The sequence below is a fragment of the Microcaecilia unicolor genome, chromosome 2 (genome assembly GCF_901765095.1).
Source record: "Microcaecilia unicolor chromosome 2, aMicUni1.1, whole genome shotgun sequence".
Lineage (NCBI taxonomy): Eukaryota > Metazoa > Chordata > Amphibia > Gymnophiona > Siphonopidae > Microcaecilia > Microcaecilia unicolor.
In genome coordinates, this window is record NC_044032.1 from 509,784,678 (window position 1) to 509,800,607 (window position 15,930).

Genomic DNA, 15,930 nt, shown 5'->3' on the forward strand with positions numbered 1-15,930 from the left:
ATACAGTTTGTTTAATTAGGCTTAGGGCTGTTGACGCCATGTTTTTGTGAGAAATGTTACATTTTAAGGCTAGTGCAGGCCTCTCGGTTTCCATGGTAATCCTGCACCCTCTGTGCTGCCTTGGTGGCATTTGCTCTGTGTGTACTGTTTACATCAAACTGGTTTTATTCAGGAGGGTGGTTGGCCTTTCAGCCTGAAGGTTACAAGTTCATGGCTGGTTTTATCCATCCTATTAGAAACTGTGGGCTCAGCTAGGTTTCCAGTGGGGCATATTTTATTTCATCCTCTCTTATTGCTTGCCTGGAACAGTTATCAGAACTGTACTGTACTAAAGATTGCCCTTCTCTCTCTCTCTCTCTCTCTCTCTCTCTCTCTGCACACTGATACTGGTCACACCTTTGCATACTAGCCTCAGCTACCCCGGTATCTGCATCGTACCAGGTACCTCTAATTGCTTCTATGGCATTTTTGCCATCTTTTCATGGTATGGGGTTAAATTTCATGAGGAGAGGTCCAGGAACTACTTCAGTGTAGAGGTATCTTAATAGTTTTAATCAGCTGAGAGTAAGTACAGAGCTCTAGTGGTGCTGCTTCACAACCCACTGCAGCATGCTATCTGTAGTTCACAATGGTGCAACAGCCATATTCTGCCACACCATCTGTCTCTGGATCTCAGCCACACTTGTTAGCTCCAATGCGCAGCAGTTATAGTGCACAGTCACACCAGCCAATTCTTATCCCTATCTGCAAGAAGTTAGCGCTGGCTTAGGCATCAGACCACTGATATGGCTTCCAAGTCACATTTGGCAACCTGCCTTTTGGAAGTAATCTTGGGACTGGAGAAGATCTAGGGCAGTTGGGTAAGACCTGAGGGATTTCCAAGTCTCAGAGATTGCCAGGGGATGAGTTTAAGGATGATTTTTAATCCGCTTGGTTTTGTTGTAGGTTTTGTGGGGTCAGGAAAACCACTTTCAGGGTTTCCACTTCCATTACAACAAGCCACCTGGCTTCTGGTAGAATGAGCTCTGTTTCAACTCCAGGTCAACCTATGCCTGCTGCATCTTCCAATAATGGAGTCTCAGATCACTCCTCAGGCAGGACTCCTGTACTGGTTTCAGGAGGAGTGGACCAAGATTACCTCAGCTCAGAGGTGTCTTAGTTTTTCTATCGCACAGTTACAACCTGGACTTCACTACAGATTTTTCTTGGAGTCTACATGCAAGCTCAAACACTGTCAGGCAGTTCTTGCCACCTTTTCTTCCTTTAGGCACAGTCAAGTCTGTCCCCAGTTGCAATTGGGGAATGGGAAGTTGTTCCCTTTGCTTTGTAGTTCCAACCAGGGAGCTTCCTTCCAGCTGAGTTTGGATTGGACATCATAAGAGTCTAGGGTGTTTACGGTTCAACTTTTCATCATAGGAACCTTGCAGTGTGTAATAGTTCTGTCTGGTGAGGAGAGTTTCTAGCCTCCCTGGACCTCAAAGAAACTTACTTTCATATTCCCAGTGCTCCTTGCTGCAGAGGGATCTTAGCAATTTATGACCATGGCATTCAACCTTTCCATGTGCCGAGGACATTTTGCAAGGTCATGGTGGTAGTGGCAGCTTTCCTTCGTGTGGATGGATTGCAGGTTCATCCATACCTTGTGACAGGCTGATTTGCAGCTCTCTCTGTCAAGAGAGACAGCAAACGTCATCCAAAATACCTACTCGTCTTCAGTCCTTAGGATTGATAATCAGTGTCACCAAGAGTCAGCTGTTTCCCTCACAAATCTTGGCTTATCGTGGAGTGCTGTTCCATATAGGCTTGGGAAGTCCTTTCTTTCTTTTGCTCCTCAGCAACAGATGCCAACCCAAGTCAGGTTTTACTTTCCCTTCTAGGTCCAGGATATGGGAATAGGTTCAAGTTATGGGTACAAAGTTCTCTTTCTTGGGCATTCCCCCATGGGCCTGAGTCCGTATCAGACCACTTCAGGGGTTCCTTCTCTGCTTTGGTCCCCATCTCTGTGGTACCCTTCAAGCCAACTTAGTCTCAATGGGTGATTTCAGCACAGCTTTCTGCTGATATTTCAGTTCTCTCTCCCTGGAGGTGGCTATCTGCAGCTTGTAGACTGCTAGGGTGTGCCGTAGCTGGTGGCAACAGATTTCGGATCCCTTCCAGAAGGCAGACAGTCAACCGCCTCCTCACTTGCCAGATGTAGAGTCGAGGCCGGCTTAATTCCCAGTTTTCTTCTATGATTTGTTTTGGGCGTCAAACAGACGTTTTTGGCTGTCACAGCCTGTCATTTGATGTGGTTGCGCTGCTGGGTGGTGAATGCAGCTTCTAACGATGGCTGGTTTAGCTCACTTTTCAGGGCAACTATTGTTTGAGGACTCCATGAAGTTGGTGGAAGACCTGGGTGACTTATAGACTCAGCGTCTTCCTGAGGGCATGTCTACAAGTTCTTTTTGGTCGGCTCAGGCTCACCCTTATCTTTGACACCAGAGCTATTGACCTGGGCAGCCTAGTTTTCTTTAGCAATCCAATCCAGGCAGGTTCTCAGAACTCCCAACTTCATTCATTTGAGATCCTCTGGATTTCTACTGGTGACAGGAACACAGTCCTGTCTTTCCTGTATACGGTGGTTTCTGCCTTCCATCCCATTCCACCTTTTTCTCTTCCCGCTTCTTGGATGTTCACCATATACTCCTATACTATTTGGAAGTGACCAATGAGTTCCATTGGTCAACTCTTTGCCTCTTGCTTTTCTTCTTGCTAGGAAGGTACCATAAGAAGTCTCACCATTTTTAGATTGGCAGATGTGAGCATAGCGATTTTGATGTCAGGAGGAGCAGACCTTTTGTAGAATAGGCGTTGGTGTTGTAGGATGAAAATAAGTAATTAGGGCAATAATTATTCCCTGATAATACTTATTACAAGGTTCCCGCTCAGTCTAGGGGATATTATAAAGGAACCTTGTTGCTGGCACCCTGCCAGTGTTTTGTTCTTCACCAAAGAACCAAAGCAATGTCACAGATGATAATTATTGTATTTTATTACAGGTAGAAAAATAGACACTCTGCAATAGCTTATATGCAATATAATATCTCATACTGATATGCACACTAACAAAATATATTGTCTCACTACACTCTGATTATCCTGAGACTACGTACAGTAATGATTAGAACAGTACAAATGATATCCTAATGATCCTTATGAAAACTTATCACATCTTATGCAAAATACACATTAGCAGCTGTCCCTGACCAAGAGCTGACATAAACCAGTCGTACTTAGATAAAACCACTGCCTAACCCCAGACTAGGAAATATATCACTGTGATCTCACTCACCACGCTGTCCTGATGATGGCTTCAGATGAGACCGGAGCAGAATCTCCCCAGATGCTATCTCAGCTGTCTGTGTCTTTTGTAGTGCAGGTCTTTCTCAGCAAACAAGCAGGTTCCCGTCTCTCCTTTGGTTATCAGAGCCAATATCTCTGCCACAGGTATTTGCACCAGTTATGCAGGTCACAAGGTTGGTATCATACAGTCTCTAGCTCACCCCGAGCCTTGCTGGATTTCTCAGTTCCTTCACAGGTATCCCTCCTCCGAGGGTCTCTGACTAACTTTTCTCCCACTCTCCCCGCGTTCTTCTAGACCTCTCGCTCGGGTGATAGCCTGGACCAATTCTCCTCTCATACAGTACAGTGCATGGGTAAGAAGAGTTCTTTGTTTTGTGACCTTGGAGTTGGTAACTTCTGGTGCCATGAGTATGACTCCCGTCTCAGAGATAGAAGGGGGATGGTTGGAACACAGAATGTCCTTGGCTTCAGCAAGCCTGTCTGTGATTTTCCACAAGCTGAAGCTGGATCTTGCTGACACAGAGATGAGCAGGTCAGAGGGTTGCAGAAGCCATCTTATTGTACCAAGATGTCATAGGCTTGTATAGGCCAAAACCAGCTCAGGCTAGATCACAGGGAAATACCCCTACAGTGTGAAGCTGAAGAGCTGTTCCACATAAGTGCCATTTTATTCAAAATCCTTTTAGGGGAGCAGCTGCTCCCCTTGCACCCTACCTAGCTATGTCTCTGCATAGTGGTGCAGTGCCTGGGATGACCCACTGAGCAGAAGTGACTTCCTACATAGCCTTTTGCACTGCTAAAGACTGTAGCGGATTAGCAGATGTAGTTGTGGCAGGATCAGAAGCAGACAAATTCAGAACCTGGAGAACCTTAGGTATATAGGAAGGCGGCAACTCCTTGCGAAACACCCACACTGCGGTAGGATCCTGACCTGCTGAGCAGAAATGCCTCCCGGCATACTCTCATGTTGACCTCTGGCTGGTCACAAGAAAGGGGGTCTGGCTTCAAGAGCTGCAGTGGCCGTTGGCTGAGTGAGGCAATTTCTTCAGCTGGCCTCTGTATGGGACAGTCTCTCCCGTTGCGGGTGGCAGCACATTTTTCCAGAGCGCAGTTGACTTCCTTTTCCGTGTCCCGTCTGGCTTCCGTGGCTGCCCTTTGTAGTTCGGCCACTTGGTCCTCTGTCCTGACGTGGATGGCTTTTGCAGATCGCCCACTTGATCTGCTGTCCTTCCCTTGCCAGGCTTTGCAGGCTTGGCGTGGCAGCGCTAGGCATTCCAGATTTGACATGGCAGCGCATGTAACCGTGGCCTGTGTATCATTGCTCCAGTCTGCTGAGGTTGTAGTACCCCCGCCCCACTTGAGGACTGCTTTGGTACATCCCACACGTCTGTGGATTGATCTGTGGGACGCTATGGAAGGTAAAATTTGTTCTTACCTGATAACTTTCTTTCCATAAGTCCCAACAGATCAATCCAGAGGCCTGCCCTTTATTGATCTGGGTTGAGTGTTTTCTTCTAGTTGCCTCAGTTTCATCAGATTCCTTCATTTGATTTTTGGCTACAAAAAAAAAAAGGCAAATCAAAACATAAAGGAAACCTTCTGTTACCCTCCCGCAGGAGCGGTTGAGGAGCCTACATGGGCTTTATGCAGGCAGGAGAGGACTTCCTCTTTCCTCTTCCACTGCTTTGGTATCAACAATACTGAAGTTAAGGTGACTGCTCATGACCACATAGAGTAAACATCTGAAGTTCTCTCAATCTCCACCTGCTGGTAGAGGAACATAACCCACAAGTCTCCGGATTGATCTGTTGGGATTAATGGAAACAAAATTATCAGGTAAGAACTAATTTTACCATTTATCCAATATTACAGCCCCCCCCCCCCCTCCCCGTACACAATTACCATCCATATTTTTCTTAGCACCCATAGCATCCACTTTTCTTATAGTCCCCTTACCTATACCCACACATATCCATATTTTTTACAGCACCTCCTGCACCTACACATAGCATCCACCTTTTTCCAGGCTCCTCCTTCTCTCACTGCACCTACACATAACATCCATCTTCATACAGCCCGCCCTCCACCCACCCACATCATCCACCTTTTTTTATAGCCACCCTTCCCCTCCCTCCCACCTACCCACAGCTGGATACAGCAGGCAGCTGACATTTTGGCAGAGATCAATTTTGCCATCATCACTGAAGTTCCCCAATATCGAGACAGGGCTCACGTATTTGGCAGACTTCTTATATGATTTGGTATGGGCCTCGGCCAAACAGATACATAGTAACATAGTAGATGACGGCAGATAAAGACCTGCACGGTCCATCCAGTCTGCCCAACAAGATAACTCATATTTGCTGCTTTTTGTGTATACCCTACTTTGATTTGTACCTGTGCTCTTCAGAGCACAGACCGTATAAGGCTGCCCAGCACTATCCCCGCCTCCCAACCACCCGCCCCTCCTCCCAACCACCGGCTCTGGCACAGACCATACAAGTCTGTCCAGCACTATCCCTGCCTCCCAACCACCAGTCCCGCTGCCCACCACCGGCTCTGGCACAGACCGTATAAGTCTGCCCAGCACTATCCCCGCCTCCCAACCACCAGCCCCGCCTCCCGATCTTGACTAAGCTCCTGAGGATCCATTCCTTCGGCACAGGATTCCTTTATGCTTATCCCACGCATGTTTGAATTCAGTTACTGTTTTCATTTCCACCACCTCCCGCGGGAGGGCATTCCAAGCATCCACTACTCTCTCCGTGAAAAAATACTTCCTGACATTTTTCTTGAGTCTGCCCCCCTTCAATCTCATTTCATGTCCTCTCGTTCTACCACCTTCCCATCTCCGGAAAAGGTTCGTTTGCGGATTAATACCTTTCAAATATTTGAACGTCTGTATCATATCACCCCTGTTTCTCCTTTCCTCCGGAGTATACATGTTTAGTTCAGCAAGTCTCTCCTCATACGTCTTGTAACGCAAATCCCATACCATTCTCGTAGCTTTTCTTTGCACCGCTTCAATTCTTTTTACATCCTTAACAAGATACGGCCTCCAAAACTGAACACAATACTCCAGGTGGGGCCTCACCAACAACTTATACAGGGGCATCAACACCCCCTTTCTTCTGCTGGTCACACCTCTTTCTATACAGCCTAACAACCTTCTAGCTACGGCCACCGCCTTGTCACACTGTTTCGTCGCCTTCAAATCCTCAGATACTATCACCCCAAGATCCCTCTCTCCGCCCGTACCTATCAGACTCTCCCCGCCTAACACATACGTCTCCCGTGGATTTCTAATCCCTAAGTGCATCACTTTGCATTCTTGGCATTGAATTTTAATTGCCAAACCTTAGACCATTCCTCTAGCTTCCTCAGATCTTTTTTCATGTTTTCCACTCCCTCCCGGGTGTCCACTCTGTTACAGATCTTAGTATCATCCGCAAATAGGCAAACTTTACCTTCTAACCCTTCGGCAATGTCACTCACATGACGTTGGCAGTGACCGAATGGCACTTGCTTTGCTTTCGTCATTGAACGGTGGATGCCGCCTGTAAGCAGAGTCTTACACGGTTGCCCTTTTGGGGTAATCTCCTTTTCGGGGAAGATTGACACAACAGTTACTGGAAGACAAGCCAAAAGTAGCCTTCCAGACATCCCAATCTTGCTCACGCCTGAAGGATGCCCGCCGGTATCGCCCATGGAGGTGAGCCTCCTCGTCGTCTTCCTTTCCTCTCAATTTTTAACAGCGCCAGTCCTTTCAGTACGATAAGAGATGCACCGCAGCAGCTTTTAGGGTGGGAGCTGCCCCCAGACCAGCACAATAATGGAGTACCGGTCCACTCTTCCGCAGATCCTGTGGGAGGCTGGTTGTCTCTCTTTTACGGGAAGTGGTCCAAAATTACTTCGGACCGGTGGGTCTTACATTATCCCCATGCAGTACTAATGCAAAGCAGGAGGCGGTTTGAGGTACACTCTGCTCAGTGCAAGATGTAGGACAGTGGTGCCAGTTCCGCGACACAAACTCGGTGTAGGGCGCTATTCCACTTATTTTATAGTGCCCAAGAAAGAATGGTCTCAAGGGCCGACGTTGACCTCAAAAGGGTCAGTTGATTCCTTTGGATCCACCACTTTCAGATGGAGATGTTGCGATCCATCCTGACATCGGTTCAGCTGGGTGAGTTTCTTAAGGCTTTGGATCTAAAGGCGGCCTATCTACATATTCCCATTTGGCCCCCTCATCAACATTTCCTGTGCTTTGTGGTTCTGGGATGTCGCATTCAATTTTAGTCACTGCCACTTTTCCAAGGTCATGGTAGTGGTTGCTGCCTACCTCAGAAAGCAGGGCATTCAAGTCCATCCGTACCTGGACAATTGACTCATTCGAGTTTTATCGGAGCAAGAGAGCCGACAGGTCACAGACAGGGTCATGGCTCTTTTGCAGTCCCTTGGTTGGGTGGTCATTCTTCCCAAGAGCCATCTTCAACTGTCACAGTCTCTGGGAATATGGTTCGTGAGAGAGTGTTCTTGTTTGAGCAGAGGATTGTCAAACTTTAGGCCCAGATCAGGTTTTTACTTCAACAGCCAAGTCCCTGGGCATTGGATTATGCCCAGGTCTTAAGTTTGATGGCAGTGACCTTGGAAGTGGTTCGTTGGGCAAGGGCACATGTGCACCCTCTGCAATAGTCCCTGTTGAGTCGGTGGTTTCCATTGTCCCAGGATTATCAGTGCATCGTTTGGACTCCAGCAGCAAGAAGCAGCATGTCGTGCTGGCTGGATTCCCAGCATCTCTTAAAAGGAGGCATAGCTGGCATTGCCATCATGGATGGTGGTGGTGACTGATGTCAGCCTCCCCAGGTGGGGGGGCTCATTGCCTCAACCTACATGTACAAGGAGGAAGGATATATGGCTCTATATTGACCTTTCTGCTTTGCTAATAGATATACTGAAGGTCCAGGAACAATACCATCCTATAAGACAGAGTTCAGTACTTTCAATCTCCATCTGCTAGTAGATGGTCACAACCCAGAATCTGGATTCATCTGCTGCTACTAAAGAAAAGAAAGTTATCAGATAAGAGCATAACGTTTCCTTTTACATCCCTTCTCCTTCCCTGCACCCACACATAGCGTCCACCTTTTTTTTTTTTTTACAGCCCCTGCTTTCCACACATAGCATCCACCTTTTTTACAGCCTTCATCCAGCCACCTACCTTTTTCACAGCACCTCCACCACTCCACCTTTTTTTACATCCCCCTCCCTGCACCCACATGCCATCCATATTTGTTTTCAGCCGCCCCTGCACTCACCTGCGAGGTAAGAGGAGGAGCTGCATCAAGAGTACATCTTTGGAGCAGAAAAGAACCCCACTCTTTGCTGCTGCTTTTTCCAAATGACTGCCAAGACTTCCTGTAGCAGTCTCATGAGATTACCGCTTGAAGTCTTGGTGGCCATTTTGAAGAAGCGGCAGCATCAGCCAGAGAGCGGTGGCAGTGGGCAGGAAAGAGTGGGGTTCTTTCCTGCCCCTGAAGAGGCCATTAGACCACCAGTGTGTGTGTTCATGTAGGCTTGGCGGGGGGGGGGGGGGAGATGGGGAAGCCAAGACTGAGGATGGCCCTCCAAGACTCAGGGAGGGTGGCCAGCCAGCCAATTACCCTCAGAGTGCAAATTCTGTACAAAAATGTTGAATTCTGTGCTCCACGGTCATCCAGAATTGCGGCAGGAGTAAGGGTTGCAGATGCTCAGAACTTTGCACGAATTCTGAGCTCACTGTTCTATCCTAGTGCCAATTAATGACATCACCCACTTATGATTGATTTTTTAATATCTGCAGAAAGCACCTGTTGCAGGTAAACTGTATTCTATAATATATGCACTAGATTCCAAGTGCATATTTTTTTCATAGCCTGTAAAATACAGAATAAAACATTTGGCCCGTGAATCTGTTGGTTACAACAGAACATAGTTCTTACTCAACCTACTCTGTCTTCAATTTCAAATCCACAGTTAGTCAATTATAAGAATTTAACTGGAGAAAATCACTGTTTAAGTTCACTGATGGAATGACTTTTGCATTCCATTCATGCTCTCAATCTTGGCCATTAAAGCAGTGTAATATATAGAGCAGTTTTTCTCATTGAGCAATTGTGTGTAGTGTGAGAAACATACATTACTTGTCAAAGCAGTGTACTTTTATTGGAATAAATGTTTAATGTTTTCAGGTTACAATTAAAAATCATACTCCTAAAATTAAAATTTTCTGCCCTACTTTGATTATGAGAGAAGCAGTGCTTTTATTTTGTAAGGACACCTTTTAAAATGCAGCTTTTATTATCTAGTCTAGACTGGCCTTAGAGTTCATTGGTAATCTGTTCTGTACTATGTGGAGCAAGCATGCTGTTCTTAATCTCACTTTCTGTGACCCCAGGTTAGATTTGAGATGTGTGCCTCTCTGGTTCTGACATAAAGATAGGTGGAGAGAGTGTACTAATGTGTGCCTGTTCCTTTTTCCTCTCCCAGGTGGAGGTAAAGCCATATGTGCTGGACGACCAGATGTGTGATGAATGCCAGGGTGCACGCTGTGGTGGAAAGTTTGCTCCATTTTTCTGTGCCAATGTCACTTGCCTGCAGTATTACTGTGAGTTCTGCTGGGCGAACATCCACTCTCGTGCAGGACGGGAATTCCATAAGCCATTGGTAAAGGAGGGCGCTGACCGGCCACGTCAGATCCACTTCCGCTGGAACTAAGCATTCTGTGCCAGCAGCTAAATAAGGAGAGAAGGGTGCATGTGGCTTACTGTGTTTGAAGATACAGACATGCAGAAGAAATAAGTGCATTCTTCTGCTTTTCACCCCTGCTATCAATACGTGCATCTTTATCAGCAGCCAAAACACTACAAGCCTCTTGTTTTTCACCAAAACCCTACATCTCAGGCTTACTAATTTTTGTGATATTTTCATGTTAAAATAAAATGGTTTGTTTGTATTTTTTCCAAGTTATTTTTATATGTAAAGTTAAAACTAGATAAGAGAATGTTTTTTGCATAGGGGCACACAGTTTGCTGCTATACTTAGTGGGTGAAGCGTGCACTTATTTCTAAACATGGGTTTCTAACTTCAAGATCTGCCCCAGTAATTTACCAAAGGTAGCAAAATAATAGTGAAGATGGAATATGTCTGCTACAAAAAAGCTTATTTTTATTGTTGCTATTTTCAGTATATACATAAACTAAAAAAAATTAGGGTTGATTTTTGCTCTCCATTTTGACTTGCAAAAAATAATACCTCAAGTTAATCTGATTTTATTAGCTATTTTTAAACATTTTTAATCACAAGCTGTATTAGCTTTGCTGCTATATAGGTGTTGTGTGTAATGCCACCTATTAATACGGGATTGAAAACATTTGACACACTGCATTGTAGACAAAAATGCAGGCAGCACAATATGGCCGAAACTGCCATAGGTTTAGAATGTGAAGAAAATTGCATGTTTGTTTACGTGTATACACCATATGCATGCACTAGAACTATTAACTAACCAGAGGTAAGTTATTGCAAATGTTCAAAAAGAAAAAAAAGGCTCTCAATTCTAGGTAGCATGTGCAAATTTCAGAAAAAAAAACCTTTTTACAAAAAAGCATACTTGCATGCATTATTGTGACTCGTTAAAGATGTCCTACATGTGTACAATATGCAAATTAGTTTTAGATTTGTAAGTGCAGCCATTTTGTGACCTGGTCGGTAGTGGAATTCGATTTATGCAGACTGGATGTAATATTGTAATCCCTGTGCAAGTTGTGTGATGTGCGGTTCTAATTGGTGTGGAGTGATGTAGTATAGATGCAAGTTTGAATAACAAGCTAGAAGCAGAATAACTACAAAAGTAATTTGTTTCATTTAAGCCCCTTCACTATTCATGGTTAAAGACTTCCTCTACAAACCAAAGATGGCCAGCACACTGCTAACCAGTCACCAAATGTGAAAACTATAAGTAATAAATCAAAGCTGTACTTATATAAAGGACGCATAGTGCTTTAGTAAAACAACTGAAGTAAAGTCAAAATGGAGATGGTGTAGTATACAGACAATACACAGCTAGTTGCAGAATAAACTAAATTTTACCTTTAAGACAACAGTGAAATTGGGCTTAAAACTTGCTTACATGTTTAACCTGTGCGCATTGTGGCCTTCTGTCATATTGAGGTCACTGTTACATGACAAATAATTACTTGACAGTCCTGGATAGTGTTTTCTTACTTTAATGAAGGAGTTCTAGTATTGACCTAGCTTTTAAATTTGGCCGGTAGGGAGGGTGCAGCAAAATTGACATGGGACAATATTTAATCTTGACTTTTATTTTCCAGATATCAGGTTCTGATTAGAAAATCAGATCCTGTGAGGTTTGTCAGTTCTGAGTATTTATTTTTTTGCAACTAGTCCTGTTTTGTTCTCAAAGAACATCAAACTATTCTGCAGCCTCAGTGTCCCACAAAATTGTTGCACGTGCAGAATTACCAGAGTCTGACTCTAAAGAGAAATTTATAAGGGTATTGCTCCGTGTAGTCTCTTGGGACAATCCTACATGTAAGCAAAGTGTCGATCTTCTATTGGTTGTCAGCAGTGTACGTTATTTGTACTGTACAATATGTGGTTCATGTCTAACTCTGTTTTCTCGTGGTTGTGGTTCAAGTTTTTAATGTTTAAAGTTGATGCTGTTTTAAGAAGAGCTTTTTACTAATTTATTTGTCAGTGTCCCCTATTTGTTAACTTAACCATGATCCTCCAGAAATTTATGGAGTCTTCTTTTCTAACCTGAACCCTGCCAAACCTTGATCCATTTTGACATTTGTTATGCACTATTTTTATATATCTCTGTGAGAGATTTTTCCGACAGTCAGCTATTTTGAGGCACACTTTTTTTGACAGATGACATCTCCTTTGCTATACCTCAATTTTTGGAATTTAGAAACGAAAACAGAAAAAATTGCTAGATTTTGCAGTGGTAATTTAGGTGTCATTTAAACCTGCAAGTGATTTTTTTTTAATATTTATCACATTTTCTGCTTAATAATTTAAAGATCTTTTAGTATATTTAATAACAAACACTAAAAGAACAATGAGAATTTGTTGAAGTGAAAATAATGGTAGATGTGGAAAATCACTTCCTCTTAAGTACAGATCTGTAAAAGAATAGGGAGGAACTATCACACAAAGCTACCCTTACGTGATGGGGATAAACGTAGCAGAAATGATCTGGTTTACTTGTTACTTCATTTATGTCAGGAGCAGCTAGAGCTGACTGCTTGCAGAATTCCTCTTTCCATGTCTTATGTACTAAATCCATATTTTCTAACTGTTCAACACTGTGTTGAATATTTTTTTTATTTTTACAAATCATATTTATTTTACTATTTTTGTAGAAGATTGCTAGTTGATTTTGATTGTATTTTTGTATTTTTAAAGCTTCTTTACCTTTGTTTCCCCCTCCCCCTCCCAGATGTGCATCTCGCTTCCCCCAGAGTATGACTGTGGAGGAAAATGAAAATACTTTTAAAAAAGAAAAAAACAAAAAAGAAGAAGAAAATAAAAAATCCACACTTTTTGTTAAGAAGGAAAACATTTAGCATTTATATATTTGTGTATGGAAAACACTTGATATTTTATCCCTGTTGCATCTGGCTGCACAAGGCCTCTCCTCAAAGATGCTACAAAACTTGAATATAACACATTTTGGAAGGCTGACTAACCTCGATTCTGTGTTGTGATGTGCAATACTGTTTCTAATATTTGTATAAAAGAAATTAACAGTGTAAACCTTTTTAATGCAAATTTATTTTTTTCATTGCATATTTTGCAGATTTTATCCACAGTGTCATTTTTTACTGTCAAGAAAAAGATGCCCCCTTTTGTCATTGCAACTATTTTTTAAATCCAGAAATCTTTGTACTGATGTAAATGATTGTAGTTATTTTGGATAGTGTTTTGCTAACAAAGGAGAGACTTTTTTCATGCATATTTCTATTTTTTGTTTTGTGTTTTGTTCGTTTGATTTTTTTTTTATTTTATTATTTAGATAGTAAAATACTTGGAATTTTTCATATTCTTGTCATTAATATTATTTGTATTTTATGTGGAAGTATATAATTTTATGATGTTAATTGCTAAAGTTTTATTTTAAGTTGAATTATTTTTTGAGCTGAAATCTTTGTAATATTAAAGCAACTAGTTTCTAATTCCGAGTTTCTGTATAGAATCGCACAAGTGGTTTACGGAGTGTTTGGATTGTAATTATAAATGGTTCTTTGATATGCAAATTAATATTTTCAGTTGATTTTTATTTTGTATTCTTAATGGGGTGTTAAAGCAGTTTTTTATTTTTTTCTAACAAAATAAGAAAAAAAAGAGAACCCATGCTTTTATGGACACTAGGTGATCGCCTTCAGCTTAAATCTCTTTTGTTATTGATTTTTAGTTTGTTTTACTGTTATCTTCCAGGTGTCTAAACCTCCAGTCTGTCTGTTGTACTGGTAATTTAACTCTGTAATGGAATAGTTTGCTGCCAACTATTTATATTAAGTAATTTTTAAATATTTGTAATATTGTTGACTGACTAATAAACTATTAAGTTATTGGCACACTTTTTTGAATCCTTGTGAACATATTTCTTTTTGAAATGAGTTAAGCAATTCATTACACTGAGTTCCCCTGCTCCTTCTCATAAATGCTTTGCATTTCAGTCCTGGTGCTTATTAGTATGCCTACAGTAGTAGTGCCATATACATTCCAAAACAGAGATATACATTTCAGGTTTCCTAACATACCTTAAAGAAAATATCAAATGAATTTATACAGTAGCCTCTATTGCTGCTCAACTACAATTATTTGCAAAAATCATCTCATTTCTTTGTTTCTTTTCCTTCAGTTTCATATATCCAGGCAATTTACATCTTTAATAGTGACAGAACAGTGTGCTCTAACAAGGGAAGAAAGAAAATAGCTGGAAGACTTCTTTTCAACATTCCTGGTGTTGCATTAGTGTATATGTTCTCTAGATAGGTAAGAGACAGGGCTGGCCTTAGCAATTGCAGGGTACTGTGCAAACTAATTTGCCCCCCCCCCCCCCCCCCCACACACACACACACACCCCTGCTTGGGATTTAAAATTTCAAATGAAGTGCTAGGGATTTATTAGGAGGTGTAGCTGAAAAGGCAATAATGACGTGCTATCCCTCTGAGAAGTGCAAAACCAAAGTGGGAGTGAGGTAGAAGGTTAGCTGGAGGTACGGCAGGAGTATAGCAGCTTGATTACCAAGGTAGGGGAGGGAGAGAGGGAGATGGATATGAGAAGGGAAAAAAAGCTGTCTTAGTTAAGCATGGGGGGCCTGTGTGGCTGTCTCTGCTGGCCTAAGGGCCAGCCCTAGAAATTGCAACCAAAATGGTGCTGGGTCTGCAGCGGAAATATGAGAGAAAATTACAGGACATAAACTTCTATATCAAATATCTTGAAGTTATCAATGCACCAAGGGAAAGGAAGCAACAGAACTAGGGATCATGATATGAAGCTTCAAGGAGGTAAATCAACCAACAATATCGGGAACTATAGAGAATGAACTTGGAAGAAGTGACTGAGACATTAGAAAGAGAATTCAATAAAACATGATAAACACAAGAAGATGATGGCAAAGAAATGGGGTAACCAGCATGGAAATATTGGTTTAGCCTAAAACAGCAGTAATATGGTTATGAAGTATTGTTTTTCCAAAAAGGCATGGAAGTATCTCAGAGCAGCAGTGACAACTTTTAAATAGAATGGGGTGAAGGGTAATCTGCTTGGAGCAAAAGTTCAATAACAACTCTTTATTGGATATGAATGATAGGGGGGGCAGTAATGCAAACCCCTGCAGGGAGCCACACTACTTCCCTCCCTCCCTCACACACAAACAGGTCAACTGTCACCAGGTGCGAAAGTCCCTTTTTGTTCTGACCTCTTTGTCAGTGAGCTAGGTTTTTCCAGCAGCTTTGCTCATCTGTAGCTTACTACTGCTTATCTGGTGATTCTTTGTCCAGTGCCAAAGAGGTCACTCCATAGACTCTCCTTCCAGAGAGGGTGAAAATGATGGAGTTATACCGAGCACTGGGACTTTTTTGGGATCTAGACAAGGAAAGTAGCATAGGAAATGAACAGGAAGGAAAAATATAGCGGGAGAAATACCTGGGAGAGGACCAGTGGCCAAAATCATGAGACATACCTGTGCAGGAGAAACTCGAGGTGGCACTAAAGTGGAAAGGGCACTACACTGGGAAAATAATCCTAGTACACAGTTGAGAGCATACAGCAAAGAAAAGGGTACATTACAAAAAATTGAGACAATAATGAGGTGGAAAGCATGCAGCTGTACTGTAGAGGAGTACTACAAAACAATATGTGAGCTTACTATTCTCCGAGGACAAGCAGGCTGCTTGTTCTCACTGATGGGTGACGTCCACGGCAGCCCCTCCAATCGGAATCTTCACTAGCAAAGTCCTTTGCTAGCCCTCGCGCACCCGCGCGCACCGCGCATGCGCGGCCGTCTTCCCGCCCGA

The 15,930-nt window shown here is 42.9% G+C and overlaps 1 protein-coding gene across 1 annotated transcript in view; it reads left to right on the forward strand.

Annotated features, from left to right (window-relative positions):
- The window catches only part of CPEB2 (cytoplasmic polyadenylation element binding protein 2), a 226,951-nt gene extending 212,975 nt beyond the window's left edge, over positions 1-13,976 (forward strand). The window contains 1 exon segment of the mRNA XM_030191195.1: positions 9,868-13,976. Coding sequence (XP_030047055.1) covers positions 9,868-10,095 — 228 coding nt within the window. The 3' untranslated portion in view covers positions 10,096-13,976.
- Positions 13,977-15,930: the final 1,954 nt, after the last annotated feature.